The 19,504-nt window shown below is 49.8% G+C and overlaps 1 protein-coding gene across 1 annotated transcript in view; it reads right to left on the reverse strand.

Annotated features, from left to right (window-relative positions):
• The window catches only part of CCDC92B (coiled-coil domain containing 92B), a 49,980-nt gene that overhangs the window by 11,110 nt on the left and 19,366 nt on the right, over positions 1-19,504 (reverse strand). The window contains exon 2 of the mRNA XM_056865412.1: positions 1,592-1,639. Coding sequence (XP_056721390.1) covers positions 1,592-1,639 — 48 coding nt within the window. The remainder of the gene's footprint in view (positions 1-1,591; positions 1,640-19,504) is intronic.

Consider the following 19,504-nt stretch of genomic DNA (forward strand, 5'->3'; position numbering starts at 1 on the left):
GTTGAAAAGCACCAGTCACAACACAGATCCCTAAGGCACCCCACTGCTCACATCCCGCCATTGTGAGAACTGACCATTGATTCCTACTCTCTGCTTCCTATTTTTCAGCCAGCTCTCAAACCATAGGAGGACTTGTCCTCTTATCCCATGACTATGAAGTTTGCTTAGCAGTCTTTGGTGGGGGACTTTGTCTAGCTCCATCTAGTCTTACATTCTGTTTTACAGGCAATCAGATCCTCATGTCTTCAGGGGATAAGCAGTTGAGGGAGCGGCCCATTTTAAGCAAACAGCCAGAAAGGAAAGGGTTAAGTAATCCCCTTCCACTCCAAGAAGCCCTCCACTCAAAGTCAAGCGATCACTGTAGGTTTTGCACTAAAAGCCGGGATGGGGGAATAGAACAAAGTTGATGGTGTCTGTCCACCCTTTTGCATTCATTGATGTAAACTTCAATGCATCTGGCTGGTGAAAGGCCTTTGCACCCCAGAATTAGCATATCACAAAACGTACAGACATCAAGGTCCATTAAAACTGGACCTCCACTCTGTACAGGATCATAGGTTACAAAGTCCTTTTGCTGGCTGATGGGGGGAGAGAGGGGGGCATGACTCAATTCCCAAGCATGTAGTCCCATAGAAATGCAAAATACAACAGCCAGCTATAGAGCCTAAACTATAGAGCTTCAAGGGGGCAAGGGGAAGGAGCAGACCTTCCTTTTAGGACAGGTCTGTAAGGAGAGGGCAAAAGAAGGGATAATAAACACCCTCAGTATTAATAGCCTATCCTAATTTTCCATCATTTGGGGAGTGTAAGAATTAGGGTCAGGGGACTGTGGTTTTATTGCCTTCTTTTGTCCTTGCTCAGTCTGTTGTGCTTACTATGGTGTGCACATGTTTTATTTTCTTACTAAATTTATGAACATCTGGAACATGGTTTGTCAGATCTCTGTGATCTTCACCAAGCCCTCTTCAATCACACATCCCAAAAGTGGAAAGGAGAGGGAACACTGTTTGATCCCCACTCCCTGAGCGTGCAACAAGGAAGTGCACTAGTCCCCTCAAACATATGCCTAAAAGGTGAGGGAGATGAAAAGGCGGAGCTGCTCCTTTAAGTGGCAGAGGGTTCCTAGGCACCGGCCCTCTGGAGTACCCGTTCTTATCAAGACGAGCTAGTTGTTGTGGTGAAGAGAGAGAGAAAGGGGGAGAGAGGGGGGGGGAGAGGGAGAGGGGGAGGAGGAGAGAGAGAGAGAGAGAGAGACAGAGAGAGAGAGAGAGAGAGAGAGACAGAGAGAGACAGAGACTGTAATTATGGGAGCGGAGAGAGGACTCCTTGGGCAGGAGACCCAGGATGGCTGTGTAGCTCTCTCAGTCCTACGTAGGCAAAAATGAGGGGGGGATTGCAAATCTAATTTTCCCACACCTTGTGAAATATTAAATGGTTCAGGTAAAACTGCCAATTTACTACTTGTGTAATTGTAGATTAAACTGATCTACAGGTCTGACTGTGGTGCCACCAATTCCGTCTGGATGCTCTTTGTTTTTGTGGATGTGAAATCCTCTCTCACCTGTTATTGCACAGAGAAATTCCACCTTACCTTGATGGCTGACTTCCAGTTCCTTTGTTTCGAGGTCATGGGTCAACTCTAGACAAAAAGAGAAATTACATTGTCAGCCACATGCAGAGATGGGGACACCATGTAGCAGAGGAAAAATGTGGACATGCAGATAAAAAGCGCCCCATAATTCAAGAACTTTGAGTGTCCAATGAAATTGACAGACAGCAGATCGACGGCTGACAAAAGGAAGTACTTCTCCACATAATTCATGTATGGAACTCATTTGTTTCTTGACACCTCAGGATCCTTGATCAGATCCCCTGGCATATACCCGAGCCTTAAAATGCATCTGCTGAGGGAAAGGCTGATGTCCAACCTGACTGAACATCAGCTGAGATCTTCTATATCCTGCCACTGTTTGAAAGCCTGATGGGGGGAAATGGAGGGAGCCAATTCAGCATCATGCCAACACTGCAATGTCACTTCCAACATGAATGGGAAGTGATTCATTATGTTGGCACAATGCTGTAGGATTCACCCAAAACTTCATGGTTTAATCATAGAGTTTTGGGTGAATCCTAGAGTGTCTCCAACATGATGATCTCACTTCCAGTTCATGTTGGAAATTATGGTGTTACGTTGGCACGACGGCTATCAGGTAAGTCCTTGACCCCAACAATCTCCCAGTGGGTGCCAGTGCTGGGCTAACAACTCTAGCTGAGGTCTACAGTCTGGCTTAGTCCATTTGCTCCCATCAGGAATGGGGCATCTCCTCTTACATCCCTGCAGAACCATCTCCCATTTGCTGCTGGGAGTGGAACTTGAAGGTAACCCTGTAAGCTCCCATCAGGAATGGAAGATTGCCCCTCACACACAACACAGCAGGTCCCAGGACAATTTCCCACTTGCTGCTGGAAGCTTGCCTAGAAGAAAGGGCATATAGGATGAGAGCTGTTCCTAGAAGAAAGAACAGACTGAGCAGGACAGACCAACGATGGTCTGACTTGGGTACGCACCACTTCCTTATGTTCATGCTGGTTCCTTTAGATCTTTCTCTCTTGTCTCATTTTGAGCACGGGCTCCTTTTGTATCACTTTCCTCTCCTTTCCTTTCTTGAAATTTCCAGTCTAACTCTGCAAGTACAGATACTACAGCATTCCCTCTGCACAAGCTTATGTAACGTGCCCAGTTTTTTCAGGGCCTTCATAAATAAAATGTGTTTGCATAACTGTCAGGCTGCTATCTCGGTTTCGTTATTGCCTCTGTCTCTGTGCTGTATTGTCTGCCCCCCAAGGTCGCATACCTAGGCCTGGGAACTCAGCTCCTGGGAAACTGTATTCATGCGTGTAATCTCCCGCCTTTCCTGCCTTATAATATCTCCCAGCTAGTGAGCCTCTCATAGCTGTCATTTTATTCGTTTGCACTGTATGCCTATTTGATCAGTAAAAGCCATCTGTTTGGACTCTATATGACTTTGTGGTGATTTCTGGTTCTGTGGGCCAAGGGCTGACATTATGACAGCTATCTCTCATCTTCACCGTTCTCCTAGCCAGGCTGGAGCCCAGGGGGGTTCGCCTGCCACTTGGATGGGAGCTGTGCAGCTCTCCAGGTGATCTACTACCCTGGAGCCCTTCTCAGAGGACCCTACTCTGTTACAAGACTTAATCGCTGAACTTTTCCGGACGACCCGAGAGGTTTGCCGCTTGAGGGGACTGGTACAGGCGCAGTGGCAATCTCTTACAGGACGTCTCTGGATGTTAACATCGGAGGATACTGATGCTCGTTTAGATCTTCAGGACTTGGATCAATTACTGGACGATGCCCGATTGGCGACTGAGGATTTACAAATATTAACTGGACTTTTGGATAATCTTATTTCTCGACAAACTCTTTCTACCATGGCGGGAGCCCCGCCGGAGGGTTTTTCCCTGATCCCGGATGCGGCCAGCTGCCAGGCTGAGGCCAAGCGAGTCGCTATTAGCACCGCTCTTCTCCTTGTGGAATGTACAAAGGACACCCCGGTAGCCACCTTGGCTCAAGTTTTGACCCCGACGTTTGGAGCCGAGGCATCCGCACTGGCGGTTCGAGTACAACCTCTGCTGGGCGGGGAACCTGACCCCATACTCTTGCTCCTCGAGACAGAACTTTTGCCGCGCATTACGGCAGAGACTGCCCTAAGACTTGAGAACGCCAAAGTTCTTGCGGATCAGCAAGCCGCTGAAGCGGCTAGGGTCGCAAGAGAGAGAGAGGCGGCGGAAGCAGCCAGGGCGGCTGCAGCAAGGATTAGGAATCAGGCGAACGTGGACACGCGCCCCAAGGACTATGTACTGGGACTATCAGGTCTAACTTTTTCCCCGGCGTTTGTCCCGTCGCGTGCGACCCAACGCGCACGCCGTTTGGCTGACCGACGTCGAGACTCAGATGAGTCTGAAGACGAGGATTTATATGGGGATAGCTCTCAATGGGCCACGAGCTTCCGAACCAGTAAGCCTCATCTTACTGGTGGCCCAAGTGAGGAGGTTCATCTTTTACGAGCCCAGAATCGGGAGCTCTCCGACCGTGTTGATCAACTCCAGGAAGTAATGGAACTTATGCTTCAAGAGAACAGGCAATTACAACAAACCCTGATAGCTCAGAGACAGCCCGTTCCGATACCGGGTCAGGGGGTACCCGTACAACCACCCGCTAATGTGCCTGCTCCACCCTTACCTCCTGGAGCTCCTGTTGCTCCTCCGCCCGGACCACCCGTGCAACCACCTGCTAATGTGCCTGCTCCACCCTTGCCTCCTGGAGCTCCTGTTGCTCCTCCGCCCGGACCACCCGTGCAACCGGGTCAACCCGCGCCCGGCCCTTGGAAGCAACTCAAATTGAGGACTACGTATGACGGATCTCTTGAGACTTTGCCTTGTTTCTTGCATCAAGTGGACAGTTATATGCGAGAACAAGGTCAACTTTTCCCCACGGAAGATAGCCGGGTGCGGTACGTAGCTTCCCTCCTGACAGGCAAAGCGGCTGACTGGATGGTCCTCCAGTTTGACACCCGCTCTCGTGCGATTCGTTCCCTCAACAACTTCATGACTGCCCTGAGAAGGAGGTTTGAGGACCCCTTCCTGGGGGAAAGAGCCAAAACGGAACTCTTACAATTAAAACAAGGCTCTGCTACAGTTCGGGAATTTGCCGATGAATTTCAGCGACTGGCAAGTAAAATTGTAGGTTGGCCCGAGACCACCCTAATCCATCATTTCAGGGAAGCCTTGCATCCTGACATTCTGAACTGGTCTTACATGCGGGGCGATCCCGATACCCTCGAAGGCTGGATCCTATTAGCCGAGGAAGTGGAAAGCCGCCGCCGCTTTATTTCTCTCGTCCGTCAAAAGCACAAGGAGAAGGGCACCCAAAAGCCTCAACCCAAGGCACCACTGCTCGTCCCACGAAATCCCCCACGTCCGCTCCAGGAACGTGAAGCCCGATTTCAGAGGGGTGCCTGTCTTACATGCGGAGAAATGGGCCACTTTGCAGCCGTTTGCCCACGCCGCCAGGAATTATTTCGTCCCAGCACGACAACCCGCGCCCGAGGTCGTCCACCACGCAGAGGCACCGCGGCCACCCGCAGCGCAGCTCCGGGAAGGCCCACACCCTCTGCACTCCATGCCGGGGACCCAGCCTCCCTGCCTGCTTCCAACGACCCCGCCGGGTCTCGGATTACAAGTGCCCCATTGGGGGACAGCTTTCCCTCTTCGGATGAGGAAAACCCTTGGATTTCTCCAGCCTTAAACCTGGAATCTCCCCTCGACTTGTCAAAAAACGGCTCCGGTCTGTGGTGAATGGAGCATCTCCACAGACCTCTCAGGATCTTCCTATCAAACCGAATGCTCCTACCAAAATCAAAGAAGTGGACTCCACCGTCTACGTGGATGCAGTTTTACAACAACTTAACGGAGGTCCACAAATCCCCGTCAAAGCACTAATTGACTCCGGTTGCTGTCGCACTCTCATAAGCGAAGCCACGTTTGCTGCACTCAGAGCCGACTCAGAGGCTTTACCCGCCCCCGTCCAATTTGCTCAAATGGACGGGAGCCAATTCCAGGGGGGTCCAGTTGATCACCGCACCATAGGGGTGGCAATGGGAATTGGTTCCCACTGGGAACAAATAGACTTCACTATAGCCCCTATCCGATTTGAAGTGGTCTTGGGAATTAACTGGATTAAAGGACATAGTCCCAGTATTGATTGGGAAACAAACACTATCTCTTTCGCTAGTCCCACCTGCGACCAGCATCGGCAAAACTTTGCTCTGCCATTTCCGCCCGTTCCAGCATTAACCTCTACTGCCCCAGTACCACCGGCTCTACCCGCTGTATACCGGGACTTTGAAGATGTCTTCGACCTTAGGGAATGTGATGCCTTACCCCCCCACCGGGCCTCAGACTGTGCGATTGAAGTAGTAAAGGACTGCACATTAACCAAAAGTAAGATTTACCCTATGAGCGCTTCCGAGCGCACAGTCCTCCGGGACTTTTTGGACAAAAACCTCGCCAGAGGGTTCATTCGCCCTTCGAATGCCCCAAACTCGGCCCCCGCGTTTTTCGTCCGGAAAAAAGAGGGCGACCTTCGCCTGTGCATTGACTTCAGAAAGCTCAATGCGGTTACCCAGACCAACGCCTATCCTATCCCATTAATATCGGATATTTTGGGACAATTACAGGAAGGCCGTGTGTTCTCTAAATTAGACTTGGTGGAAGCCTACTACCGAGTCCGTATCCGCGAAGGAGATAAACACCTCACTGCCTTCTCTAGCTGTTTCGGAATGTATGAATTCCTTGTAATGCCATTCGGATTAAAAGGGGCCCCGGGGGTCTTCATGCAACTCATCAATGAAATCCTACATGACCTTCTATATCGTGGGGTGGTGGTCTACTTAGATGACATTCTCATTTATTCGAAAACTGTGGACGAGCATGTGACTCTGGTCAGGGAAGTTCTACAACGCCTGCGTAACCATCAACTGTTCGCTAAACTAGCTAAGTGTGAATTTCACCAAAGCAAACTCACGTTTTTGGGATACATCATCTCCCACCAAGGTCTTCGCATGGACCCCGCCAAAGTCCAAGCCGTCCTCGATTGGACTCCCCCCACCAACCGTAAGCAAGTACAGCAATTTCTGGGATTTGCAAACTTCTATCGGGGATTCATCCCTAACTTCGCCCAAGTGGCTCTACCCATTACGGACCTGCTGAAAACTAAGGGAAAAGTAAGCTCGGCTGCCTTGCCCTCCGCAGAAATCTTATGGACTGAGCAATGCCAAGCCGCCTTTCTGGCCCTCAAACGCCTCTTCACTTCGGAGCCGGTGCTACGGCACCCAGACCCAAATCAAATGTTCATTGTGCAAGTCGATGCTTCCGATGTAGCCATGGGAGGGGCTCTCCTCCAGCAAGGACCGGACGGTCTTCTTCACCCTTGCGCTTACTTTTCAAAAAAATTTGCGCACGCTCAATTAAACTGGCCCATCTGGGAGAAAGAGGCCTCTGCAGTTCATCATGCACTGACTTTATGGCGGCAATTCTTGGAAGGGTCTAAAGTACCCTTTGAAGTTTGGACCGATCACAAAAATCTAGCTGCCCTCACGGGGTCCCATAAGCTATCGGCGAAACAACAACGGTGGGCGGAGTTCTTTGCTCAGTTCCGTTTCACCCTGAAGCACGTCCCTGGGAAGCAGAACGTTCTCGCGGATGCCCTCTCCCGTTTACCACAATATCCGGTAAAACTCGAAAGACCCACCAACTCTCTGTTCACCCCTATGCAACGTGGGGCCCTACCTATGCTGGCTGTGCAAACCCGATCCCAGCATCAGCACACCTTCCCTAACTCGCAAGCTCCGCCAGCCCAACCGGCTGCCCAGCCGCCACCGCAACAGACCGGAGTTCCCGCCCCTCCTACCCCTCCGACCGCTCAGCCGCCTGCAGTCTGCGCGCCGCCGCACGTAAGCACTAGCCCTATAACTGTTTCTCAGATCTCCATGACCGACGGGGGGGCTCCCTCCAAAATCCCCATCTCCGAATCCTTTTTAACTGTCCTTCGGGACCAGTGCCTTTTAGAACGTTCCGCTCATACCCTACCTCCTGGTGTTTTGGAACAAGGGGAGTCCTGGTACAAAGACTCAAAATTGTATGTACCCAAAGCTCTCCGGAAGGACGTTTTACATTTAGCTCATGGAGCCAAAACAGCTGGGCACTTTGGGTTTCTGAAGACCCTTCACTTATTGCGCAGACAGTTCTGGTGGGGGGGAATGCGTTCCGACATTGACTCCTTCATCCGCAGCTGTCCCGTTTGTGCCGCTGCGAAACGATCGCAGGGCAAACCCCCGGGACTGCTACAACCTCTTGAAACGCCCAGCAGACCTTGGGAAGTGATTGCTATGGACTTCATGACTGATCTCCCTCTCAGTGGGGGTAAAACTGTGTTGTGGGTTGTTACTGATTTGTTTTCTAAGCAAATACATTTGATTCCATGCGCAGGGATCCCCTCTGCTCAGAAACTGGCCCGCCTCTTCGTGACGCATATCTTTCGTTTACATTCGTTTCCGCGTAAAATAATTTGTGACCGCGGAAGTGGTTTCGTTTCTAAGTTTTGGAAAGCTTTCCTCAAGTTGGTGGGGGTGGAACAGGGATTGTCTAGTGCATACCATCCTCAAACTGATGGTCAAACTGAACGTGTCAATGCTGTACTTGAATGTTATTTGCGTTGTTATGTTAACTACCACCAGGATAACTGGGTGGAACTGTTACCTTTAGCAGAATATGCCTACAATAATGCCATGCATCAATCCACAGGTTTTAGCCCGTTTTTTGCTGTGTATGGACAAGATTTCAGTCCCATCGCTCCTACAGATGATGTAGAGGGGGAGGGGAACCCCGACATTGCCTCCTGGGCACACGCCCTCCGTACCACTTGGCCCTGGCTCGTTAGCAACCTCGACCGGGCCAAACGTAAATACAAAGCGCAAGCTGACAAACATCGCTCCCCCGGGGGTGATCTGCAAGTGGGTGCTTTGGTTTACCTTTCCACCAAAAATCTCCGTTCCACCCAACCGTGCCATAAGCTCAGCGCCAAATTCATTGGCCCTTTCCCCAGGCTGCTATCAGGCTGCTATCTCGGTTTCGTTATTGCCTCTGTCTCTGTGCTGTATTGTCTGCCCCCCAAGGTCGCATACCTAGGCCTGGGAACTCAGCTCCTGGGAAACTGTATTCATGCGTGTAATCTCCCGCCTTTCCTGCCTTATAATATCTCCCAGCTAGTGAGCCTCTCATAGCTGTCATTTTATTCGTTTGCACTGTATGCCTATTTGATCAGTAAAAGCCATCTGTTTGGACTCTATATGACTTTGTGGTGATTTCTGGTTCTGTGGGCCAAGGGCTGACAATAACATTATTTTATTTATTTAAAACATTTGAGTGCCGACTTTCCGCCCAGTTTAGGTCCTTGCAGGGCAGCAAACTATCAAAAGCATTAAAACAATTTTTAAAATACATATATGTAAAACCACTAAACAAAACACATAAACAGGAAGGAGGGTCAGTGATAGTTGTTTCTTGATATTTCTTTAAAACTGAGCTGCATTCTCTCTAACTGCCTGGATCCAGGACAGCTCACCGGTTGCCTTCTCCCATATGGGCTTACTGTCACCCAACGCGGTCCAGTGGTTAGTGTCTCACAAGACGGTAGGGTTTAGTCAATGACTACTCTCTGTTAGCCTAATCTACATCACAGGGTTGTTGTGAGGATAAAATGGAGAAGTTGATGATGCTGTAAACCGCTTTGGGTCCCGTTGGGGAGAAAGGTGGGGTATAAATGAAGTAAATAAATAAATTAGGAGCCCCGTGGCGCAGAGTGTTAAGCTGCAGTACTGCAGTCAAAAGCTCTGCTCACAACCTGAGTTCGATCCCGACGGAAGTCGGTTTCAGGTAGCCGGCTCAAGGCTGACTCAGCCTTCCATCCTTCCAAGGTCGGTGAAATGAGTACCCAGCTTGCTGGGGGTAAAGGGAAGATGACTGGGGAAGGCACTGGCAAACCACCTTGCAAACAAAGTCTGCCTTGGAAACGTCGGGATGTGACGTCACCCCATGGGTCAGGAATGACCCGGTGCTTGCACAGGGGACCCTTACCTTTAAATAAATAAATACGAAATCACAGAAGTGATTTAGGGCTCTATTGTATGTTTTTGGATGGGCTTTATACATCTGTAGGTACATATTTATGTATTTAGATACCTATACCCTGCTTAAATGAAGCAAATAAATAGATTACACCCCAATGCACAGGATGGTAAAGATGTGCTTTCGTCACCCCATATCTGCAGATCAGGGGAATAATAGCTGCAAACAGGAGTGGAAAATACACACAGGAGCGGAAGGAACTACTATAGCACTTGGGCTACAAAAACATTGGTTTGTGACCTAGGAAGTCCTGAGTTCAAATTTAAGGAGGAATGAGCATAATAAGTAGCTAGATCTCATAAGGTTTCTAATTCAAACCTTGGAGTGCGCTCCTTGGACACTCACACAAATTGTCTTCTCTTGGCCTTCTCCTGGAAGTACTGCACTGGGTTTTTGTTTGACTTTGTTTACTACATGTGTACTGGCCAAGTTCCAAGGCATAAGGACCATTAGATGCTCTGCACAAAACTACCAGCATCAGTTCCATTTTAATGGATTATGGCTTTAAAATAACAACAGTTCTTTATGTTGGCATTAAGATCCTTTAAGAGATTACTGTGTCTCAGAGAGGCAGGATTACTAGACAGGGGCAGGCAGTGGCAAACCTCCTCTGAATGTCTCTTGCCTTGAAAATACTATGGGGTGGCCATACGTTGGCAAAAGAGGGGGGGAGTCGAGTTTTTAAATTGTAGTATTTTATGTGTTTTGTATCATCATCATTTTATTTACATCGTCAGCTGCCTTGAGTCCCTCCAGGTAGAACGGCAGCTCATAACTGTTTTCAACAAATATAAACAATCAATCAAGCAAATCATCAGTTTATACTAGAGGTCCTGAAAGACAGGGCTTCTACGTGGACCAGTCTCAAGTTCCGACCCCTGCCTTTCCCATCAGTATAGCTCTGCTTGTTTTTTTTCAAAGCGCACTGAAACCTGAACCAGTGGGCAGAAGAGAAATAGGCCTGGGGAAACCCCTAAATCCCCCTATGGGGGAAAGTGGTATCTTCTGGGTACTCATCTCTTTTTCCTGTATGTGTGAATCAGGTCTTAATCTGTCCTGTGTGGTCAGTTCTGATGATTTCAAGGTAATTTTTTTAAAAAACAGGAGCAAGCACGTTTTTTGGCATGGAGTTGAGGTTTGCTCAGGAGATTCTGGGGGATTTGGGGGTGGTGCCTGGGGTGCGCAGATTTTGGAGAGGTAGAAGGAGCTCAGAAGGAATGTAATGTCACTCTAGGAATTCTCTTTCTCCTAGACGCTATGGTGTACCTACCAAGCTGCCATTTCTTCCAGGGAAATGTAGCAGTCTGGAGATCAGCTGTAATTCCAGGAGAATTCTAGGCTCCCCCTTGAGGCTGGCCACCCAACTGAAGCTGGAAACAGGAAATGCTGATATCCATCTTGGAGCACTCCAAAGTGCGCGGAGACTGAGCCTTCTCTCCCATCTCATGCACTTCAAGATTTAATATTTTGGGAGCATCTGCCCACTAGCTGATCTGTGACCAGGTGGGCTGATCCTCCTGACAAAGTAGTCAGCAGCCTGCAGGCCAGATGAAAAGGAATAGGCCTGGGGAAACCAGATGTGGCTCCCGGGACTGTAATTTGCCCACCGCCGGGCTACACATTTGGAAGACAAACTATTAGGGCTAAATCTTCACCCCTCCCTACTTTTCCCTTGAGGATCATCTGATAAAAAGAACAGTCATAGAAATAAAGGAGGAGCCCATGCTGTAATTTCAGGAAAGCCACTCTACTCTCCCTTGCTACCTCCCGTAGAAATCAGTATCGACTGCCTTCTTTCCCCGCTTCCTGCAGCTAAAACAACTCCTGATTTAGAAGTGATAACAATTATCTTAAACCCTTGAGGCCAATTTAGCTTTTGAGCAGAAATGTACAGCAGGAGGTAAAACTTCAATAAGGGTAACCAAGAATGGGAACACGTTTTCACAAAGGGATTAGATTTTAGAGTCAGTATGCAAATGAGAGAAAATCTAATAAAGATGGTATATATGTGGTATATAACCCCACTTAGACAAAGTAAAATCCATAAATCAGAAAATGACAGCTGTTGGTACTGTGATAGAAAACAAGCAGATTTTATACACATGTGGTAGAAATGTGAGAGAGCTATATCATTTTGGTCTGAAATAGTGAAATGTCTAACGGTTGGAATGGAGGTTGATATTCCATGTAAACCTGAGATATTCTTGTTAAATCTGGTACCTAATCTAGCTAAAGATCAACTTTGTATGGTGTTACATATGATAACTGTGGCTAGAACAACCTTTGCCAGTCACTGGAAATAAAAATCAATTCCAAAGATAGAGGAATGGCTGGTTAAAGTTAAAGAAATATATGTTTTAATTAAGCTAACAGTATATCAGAAAAACAGAGATACAATAAGATTGGATGCGGTATGGTCACATACAATAAGTAAAATAGACAATTTCATAAATAAGGGCGGGAAAGAGGATTATGTTGCGCTCAGTCAGGACGTAATGATGAATATGAAGACACAGTAATAAGCTGTAGCATGGGAGACTTGATCTTATTTTATTGTGTGTGTGTGTATATATATATAAATTTTAAATTACGAAGACTGTCAGTAATTCTGCTTTTTTTTAGTTGTTATTGTCATTGTTTTTTTTCTAATAAAATTTAAAAAAAACTTCAATAAGGATAAAATCTAGACTCAGAAGCTGGGTATTGCAGTACAATAAATTTAATTTTTCAAACTACCATAAAATTGCTGCTTTTTGGTGCTTGTAAAGATTTGCTGGAGATTCAGCTGTCAAACAGGTGCAGCTTTTCTCCATTGCCATATGTGGAAAAGGAGCACCTGTTGAACTTTGGGCTGGCACACGGAAAAGGAGCACCTGTTGAACTTTGGGCTGGCACACAACTGTTCCAGGTGTATAGCCTTTGGGCGAAAAGGAACGGTCGCTTTATCCTCCTTTAATCCCTGTTTTAGCCAGGATCGAACGCACATTAAGCGAAACGCATGCGTTCGATCCAGGTTGAATCCTGGCTGAAATAGAGATTAAAGAAGGATAAAGCGACCGTGCGTTTTTGCCCCTTGTCATGGAAAGAAGAGTTTGTTTTTATATGCCAATTTTTTCCTACCTTTTAAGGAGAATCAAACCATTTTACAATCTCCTTCCCTTCCTCTCCCCACAACAAACACCTTGTGATGTAGGTGGGGCTGAGAAAGTTCAGAGAGAGAACTGAGACTAGCCCAAGGTCACCCAGCCGGCTCCATGTGTTGGAGTGGGGAAATGAACCCGGTTCACCAGATTAGAGTCTACTGCTCTTCACCACTACCCCACGCTGGCTGACAGCCCTACCCTACGGTGGGGAGTGTTGTGGGACGATGTGTTTATGAACATGTGAACATGCCTTTTACTGAGCGAGATCATTGGCTCTGCAGCATAATATTGTCAATTCTGATTGGCAGCAGCTCGCCAAGGTCTGTTTTGTTGTTCACAATCATTCTAACTCAAGATGTCAGGGATTGAATTTGAGGCCAGGTGCTCTACTATTGAGAGGCAGGGGTCCCTGTTCAAGCGAAGTGTGCCAACCAGACTAACAAGTGAGGCTTTGAACTGGGAAGTGGGGTGTGTGTGTGTGTGTGTGTGTGTGCGCGCGTGTCAAACTTTCAACATTAAGAGTCTGTCTCACAACATTGCCACAAAGGATCAGACCACAGCAGATGACCCCGAGCTTGTTGATTTTGTGGGCTCTTTTAGAATTTTGAGAAGAGACAGCAGGAGCCGCAAGAGGTAGAACCAATCACAAAACGGCTGCTGTGACAGGGAATTACAAAACTCTGGAAAGCCACAAGCATCCCTCCTTAAAGGGGTCAGCTGCTTCCGAATGGGTACACTCCCTGCAGACGTAGAAATCTTCTGAAGCATGGAGTCCCTCCTGGAGTTTTCTGAAGCACCTCCTGTTCCAATGAGGTGGAGAAACACCAAGGCCTTTTGCTTTGGGGAAGAGGTGTCTGGGGGAAGAAGCCAGTGGGCAGCACGAAACATGTGACGATCACTTCTAGGCTAGACTACTGTAATTCGCTCTACATAGGGCTGCCCTTGAGATTGCTCCGGAAATTGCAACTGGTTCAGAATGCGGCTGCGCAGGTCCTAACTGGAACATCATGGGCAGCACATAGCCAACGGGTGGTCTGCCAGCTGCACTGGCTCCAGATCGAATTCCGGATCAAGGTCATGGTTTTAACCTTTAAAGTCCTTAATGGTCTTATCTTTGGGACCACCTCTCCCTGTATAACCCCCTGAGAGCCTTACAATCCGCCAATTCAAATCTATTCAAGATCCCTAGCCCCAAGAGTGTCTGGCTGTCCACGACCAGGGCCAGGGCTTTTTTGGTCTTGGCCCTGGCCTGGTGGAACTCTCTGTCTCGTGAGACCCAGCCCTGTGGGACCTGGCTCAGTTCTGCAGGACCTGTAAGATGGAGATGTTCCACCAGGCCTACAGCGGAGACTGAGGCCCAGTCATGCGGGGCTGTGTGCGCCGCCATGTGTGTGTGGGCAGGGGAGGCAGGGGCCTGGTCACTCGGGGCCGGCGTGCACTGGTGTGTGCCAAGATGCCTTCCCTCTCATCATCTGCATCAACTTGTATCTCCCACAGCTGGGCGGGGAAGAAAGGCTCTCCTGCCATCATGGGGGGGGGGGAGGCGCACCTGTTGCATGCCACTCCTCTTCTTTTCTGCTATACATTATAACACGTGGAGTCCTGCTCTCTTAGAGTAGTTGCAATTAGCACATAGCACTCAGCTGCAAGAATGTTGCTCTCCATTGGCTTCTTCCATGGTGTGATATCCCCTTACCCCACCCCCCCGCAACAAAGATCTGCTTTGTTAAAGGAGCCTGACTTAGAGATACAGAGCACGCTCTCTATAATGCAGCCCCCCAGCTCGATCCTTGGCATTTCCAGTAAACAGATCTACAGCAGAGGGGTGAGGCCTTTCTCTCTGCCTCAGACCTGCTGCTAATCAGAACAGACTAGACAGACCAATGCTCTCAGTTGGTCTGAGCATGCACATTTGCAAGTTGGCAAGGAGGTGTGGCTCAGAGATAAAAAACACAGTGTAAGTTGCTGGACCCCTTCTCCAGCTTAGGGGTGCCATGGAGGGCACGGGGACCAAAGCAAGACAAAATGGATGCCTCAGAGAATTTTGGGATCCATCTTGTGTGTATATCTTGGGCAGGAAGGTGGTTGGCTGCTGAACTTTCCCCCTGGTCCTAAGGTGTGCCTGGCTGGACAATGGGGCCAGCTAATCCCCAATGTGTCACCCTCAGGCAATTTAATCAGCACTCCAAGCAGACCATTACCTACCCTATCTGGTTGGATGAGCAGCTGGGTGGTTTGGCTGGGGGCAGGACTCTCAAAGGCCACCGCCAACATGAGATGGAGCGGGCTGGCTGTGAGGTTCTCCCTGCTCCCCTTGATGGTTCCGAGGTGGCATGGCCATTCCCTTGGCTCCCTGGCCCTCACCCGATGGCGGCCAGCTCCAAGCCAGGGAAAACCAGGAGATCGTTGGGGCAGAGCCTGAGGAGGGCAGGGTTTGGGGAGAGAGGCATCAATGGGGCATTGCTCCATTGAGACGACCTTCTCAGGTGGCCAGCGTCTACAGGGGAACTGATCCCTGTCTCCTGGAGATCAGTTGTAATCCCAGATCTCCAGCCACCACCTGGAGGATGGCTACCAGACCTCATCCTCAGCACTGCGGGACACCTCCCAAAAAGCCTTGAGGTGCTCCAAGCCCCAGGAGGGTGGGGTCTCGCATTAGGGAAGCCCAAGCAGTCAACCATGGCTGCATCGCAGAATGAGAACGGGGGCACACCAAGTGTCACCCTGGGGGAATGGTTGCCCGTGCCACAGGGTTGCCCATTCCTAGCCACCTGCCCCTTTCTCTGGGGCTTGATGCCTTCTGAGCTAGGGGGAACCACCTCCCCATCGTTGAGGCCTGGAGAGCTGTCATGCATGGCCCAGGTCCACCTCACAGGGTGAGCGATTGTTGGTCTTTTTCCTGGCCACCATGGCAACCGCCTCTGGGCACCTTGGGTCTTTGCTAGGAAAGGCACGGGGTGTTGCCAAGAGGCAGGCGCAAGCAGAGGAGCTTTTGGGTGACCTGTCCCGCTCTCTGCGACCACTGCACCACCTACCTCCTCACCGCAGTTGGCACTTCGACCTGTCCAGAGGGGTTGGCCTCAGCAGGGTGGGCACCCCCTGGCCAACAAATTCGCCATTGACACCCTGCTGTTCCCCCTACAACCCTGCACCTCCGCCCCCCTTCCCCCAGCCTGCTTTGCTGAGGTTACAGGGGCAACTAGGGTTTGGGGGGCTGCGCCAGTAGCCCGGAATGGGGGATGGGGACTGGCAAGTGGAATCCAGTCACACGCCCACCCCACCCCCCAGTGGCTGTTGCAGCATGTGGGGCTATCGGTGTTGGACCGCCATGGTCCGCTGGCACGGGGCCGGGGTAACCACCTGCCCCCCCCTGCAGCCTCTGCTGAACTCCTTCAGGGCCAGGAGGGGGCGGCACCATCCTACACCCTCCTTTGCCTAGCCCTGCCCCCTCCCAGCCCCCATTGCCCTCCCTCTAGCCCTGGTGGGTGTGGGGGTGTGCCCATCCGTGAGATGCTTTGCCTAGTCCCTCCCCCTCCCTGCTGTGGCCGCATGTCTCCACGGCAGCCTGGTCCGCGGCTCTGCCCCCTCTGCCCTGGCGCGCCCACGCTGGCGTCTGCCTCTCTATTATTTTGTTTAAAATGCCAAATTTGCGGACCTGGCGGTGGTGCAGCAAGCCTCTTGGGAGGCCACTCAACTGCGTCGTTGCTGCCCCATCCACGGCGCAAGTACCCCCCTCCCCAGGATTGGGCTGCCCGTGAGTAATTAGCTCATTTTCCTTCACTCCTGTTATTGTTCTTCTTTCAGTCTCTTTTTAAAAACAATGTGCTAAGTATCTTTCAGGTATATTCGCATGTTCAAAATGTTTGTTTAAAAATCTTATTTTTTTCCTGTAACTTCAGTTTCAAGCATGTCTAATTGGTTTAACTTTTTGATCTCTCTAAGAGTTGCTTTACTAAGTTGTTTTTATGTTGTTCTTCCAATACCTTGATTCTTTCCAATCAAATTCTTTGTCTCTGGCTTTCCTGCCAACTTACCTCATACCGCCTCAGGACCCATTTTGGGGTACAAAAATTGGACCTTTGGCCATTCATAGTGTATGTTCTAGATCCACGCGCTGCATGTGGATCTTTTCCCTTTGCTCCCAGAAAGGCTGGCCATTTTCGCCTTCAATGCTGCTTTCTCTGGCCGAGTCTTCGCAACTGGTAGACTGGCTGTTATGTTAGCCGCCCTGAGCCTGGCTTTGGCTGGGTATTGAGGGCAGGTTATAAATTGAAATATAAAGAAAAAAAATAAAAATATCACTCATCCCTGAAACCCTATCCCGCTTCCTCTGTTTTTCTCTTAGTCAGCTCTTGTATGCTTTGTGTGTGTACTCTTTGTTGGAAAGTATATTTCTTGCTTTTATTATTTTATTTTGTAATAAAACTCATTTTAATTATACAACTGCCTGTTCATTGGAGGGTTTTCCCCAGGACTATCCTGGTATACAAAGGTTATCAATGTCAGTCAGCCCGCCCCCGCTCTGCCTCCCAGCTAATTCCCCCAACTAAAGTGGAGTTGGCCTGTTTAGGGTAAAATGGGGCTGGATCCAGACTAAATGTTCTGCTAAAGTTGGGGGAGAGGTCATTTTCATCAAGCCCCTCATCCTGCTGCAGGCCCCCCAATTCCCCCCCCCTGCTGTTTTTGAGGGGCCCCTGCTGTCCCCCAGGAGCAGCACTTTGGGGAGACCAATAGGCTGCAGTGGGAGTGGGGGCAGCAAAAGCCGTTCTGCTCCTCTGACAGCCGTGCTTTGTATGAGTGGGAAAATGAGTCTGGATCCAACTCCTCCTTCTCATGCAGAACCCCCACCCCCATTTTGATCCCCAGTAGTTAGAAAGTCTGCATGGTGCAGCAGTTAAGGTGTCAGACTAGGACCTGGGAAACCCAGGTTCAAATCCCGCCTTGCGCCATGGAAGCTTGCTGGGTGACCTTGGGCCAGTCACACTCTCTCAGCCCTGACCCTGGCTAGTATTTGGATGGGAGACCTCCACGGAATACCAGGGGTGTGACGCAGAGGCAGGCAATGGCAAAACACCTCTTGCCTTGAAAACCCCATGAGGGGTCGCCATAAGTCAGCTGTGACTTGACGGCAAAAAAAAAAAAGTATGAAATGCTGGACATGTAACAGTACACTTAAAAGGCACAGTTAAAGAACAGTGAGATTGGGAAAGACGCTTCTCTGTCCCGGACCCCAAGAACCTCAGCCAGAGCCAGTCAATAGTCTGACCTGGTAGAAGGCAGCTTCCAATGTTCCATAGGAGTGTGTAAATGGGTATGCCAGATGTGCAAAGTTTACTTGCACCAACACTTAATAACCTACAAGACATGAGACTAGCATGTGTTTTTTTGTGGATCAGGTCCCCTCTCGTGGATGCCTTCCTGGTAGAAGTGCTCGGCCATTTTTGCTGATATGGTCCACAGGCCAAAGCGAGCGTGCCCGTCAGTGGGCCTGAGCATGAATGCCAAAAGAAGCCCAGTCTCCTTTGGAGAGACCCGCATGATTCCTTTGTGAGAGTCCCACTACTCCATTGTTCTCCACAAACCACTGGGACGTGCTAATTATCCCTGCAGTCATGATGATCCCTTGAACGTGTCGGATTCATTCCAATCAACAACTCGTCTCAGAATTGTTAACAGTATTTATCGTCTGTAAAAAAACCCAAACACAACCCTGCTACTAGAGGGGCTGGCAAAGGGGAGAGAAGCTGACCAAGTTTTTTAATTGCTCAGGGAATACCACAGGATCTCAAAGCGGAGCTGACTCAAATGTACAAAATAGGAATGCGGAACGTTCCTCTCTCTGTCAGGGTGCAAGCAATGAAGGAAGGGAGTCCCATGCAGGTTCCTTTAGATGCTGTGGAAGTCCATGCTTAACACCGGCATGTCGGGGTCTGACTCCGTACACGGGAGCCTCCTTCAGGGCTTGGCAGTGTAGTGTCTGCTTTGGGGCCAGAAAGCACCAGGTTCCTTTAGCTAAAGTCAGCAGCTCTAGCTAAAGGACCGCAGTAAAGCAGAAAATCCAGTGGCACCTTTCAGACTAACCATCTTTATTCCAGTGCGTGTTTCTGAGAGTCAGACCCTACTTCTGCAGACGCATACAAAATGAACATATTTGTCAAGAGGCTGGGGGACAGCGCCAGGCCCCTTTCCTTCCGGGCCACCCATGCTGTCAAGCCCAGCCTCTACCAAGCCCAACGCAGTCACAGACAGTGCCTGCCAAAATCCGCACGCCGGCCAGCTGATCAACGGCCCTTTAAGAGCCTGCCAGTCAGTGACAGCTGACCCATTGACAGCCGTCTGCGGTCTGGAAGCTCCGCCCTATGGGTGGGGAAGGGGCGTGGCAGGAAAGAGATGGCAACTGGTCCCTCACAGGCTTGGCCACACCCCCACAGGGCTCCTGGGTACAGGTAGGCCTCTGGGCACAGCCGGACCCAGCCAAGGCCGTTCAAAGGCTTGAGGGTGGGAGGAGGACTGGAGAATTCCTGTAGATTTGGGGCTGCTGCTTGTGGAGGGGAGAATTCGGGGAAGGATTTCACCTAGAATCTATGGTGTACCAG

This window comes from Euleptes europaea, chromosome 19 (genome assembly GCF_029931775.1).
Source record: "Euleptes europaea isolate rEulEur1 chromosome 19, rEulEur1.hap1, whole genome shotgun sequence".
Lineage (NCBI taxonomy): Eukaryota > Metazoa > Chordata > Lepidosauria > Squamata > Sphaerodactylidae > Euleptes > Euleptes europaea.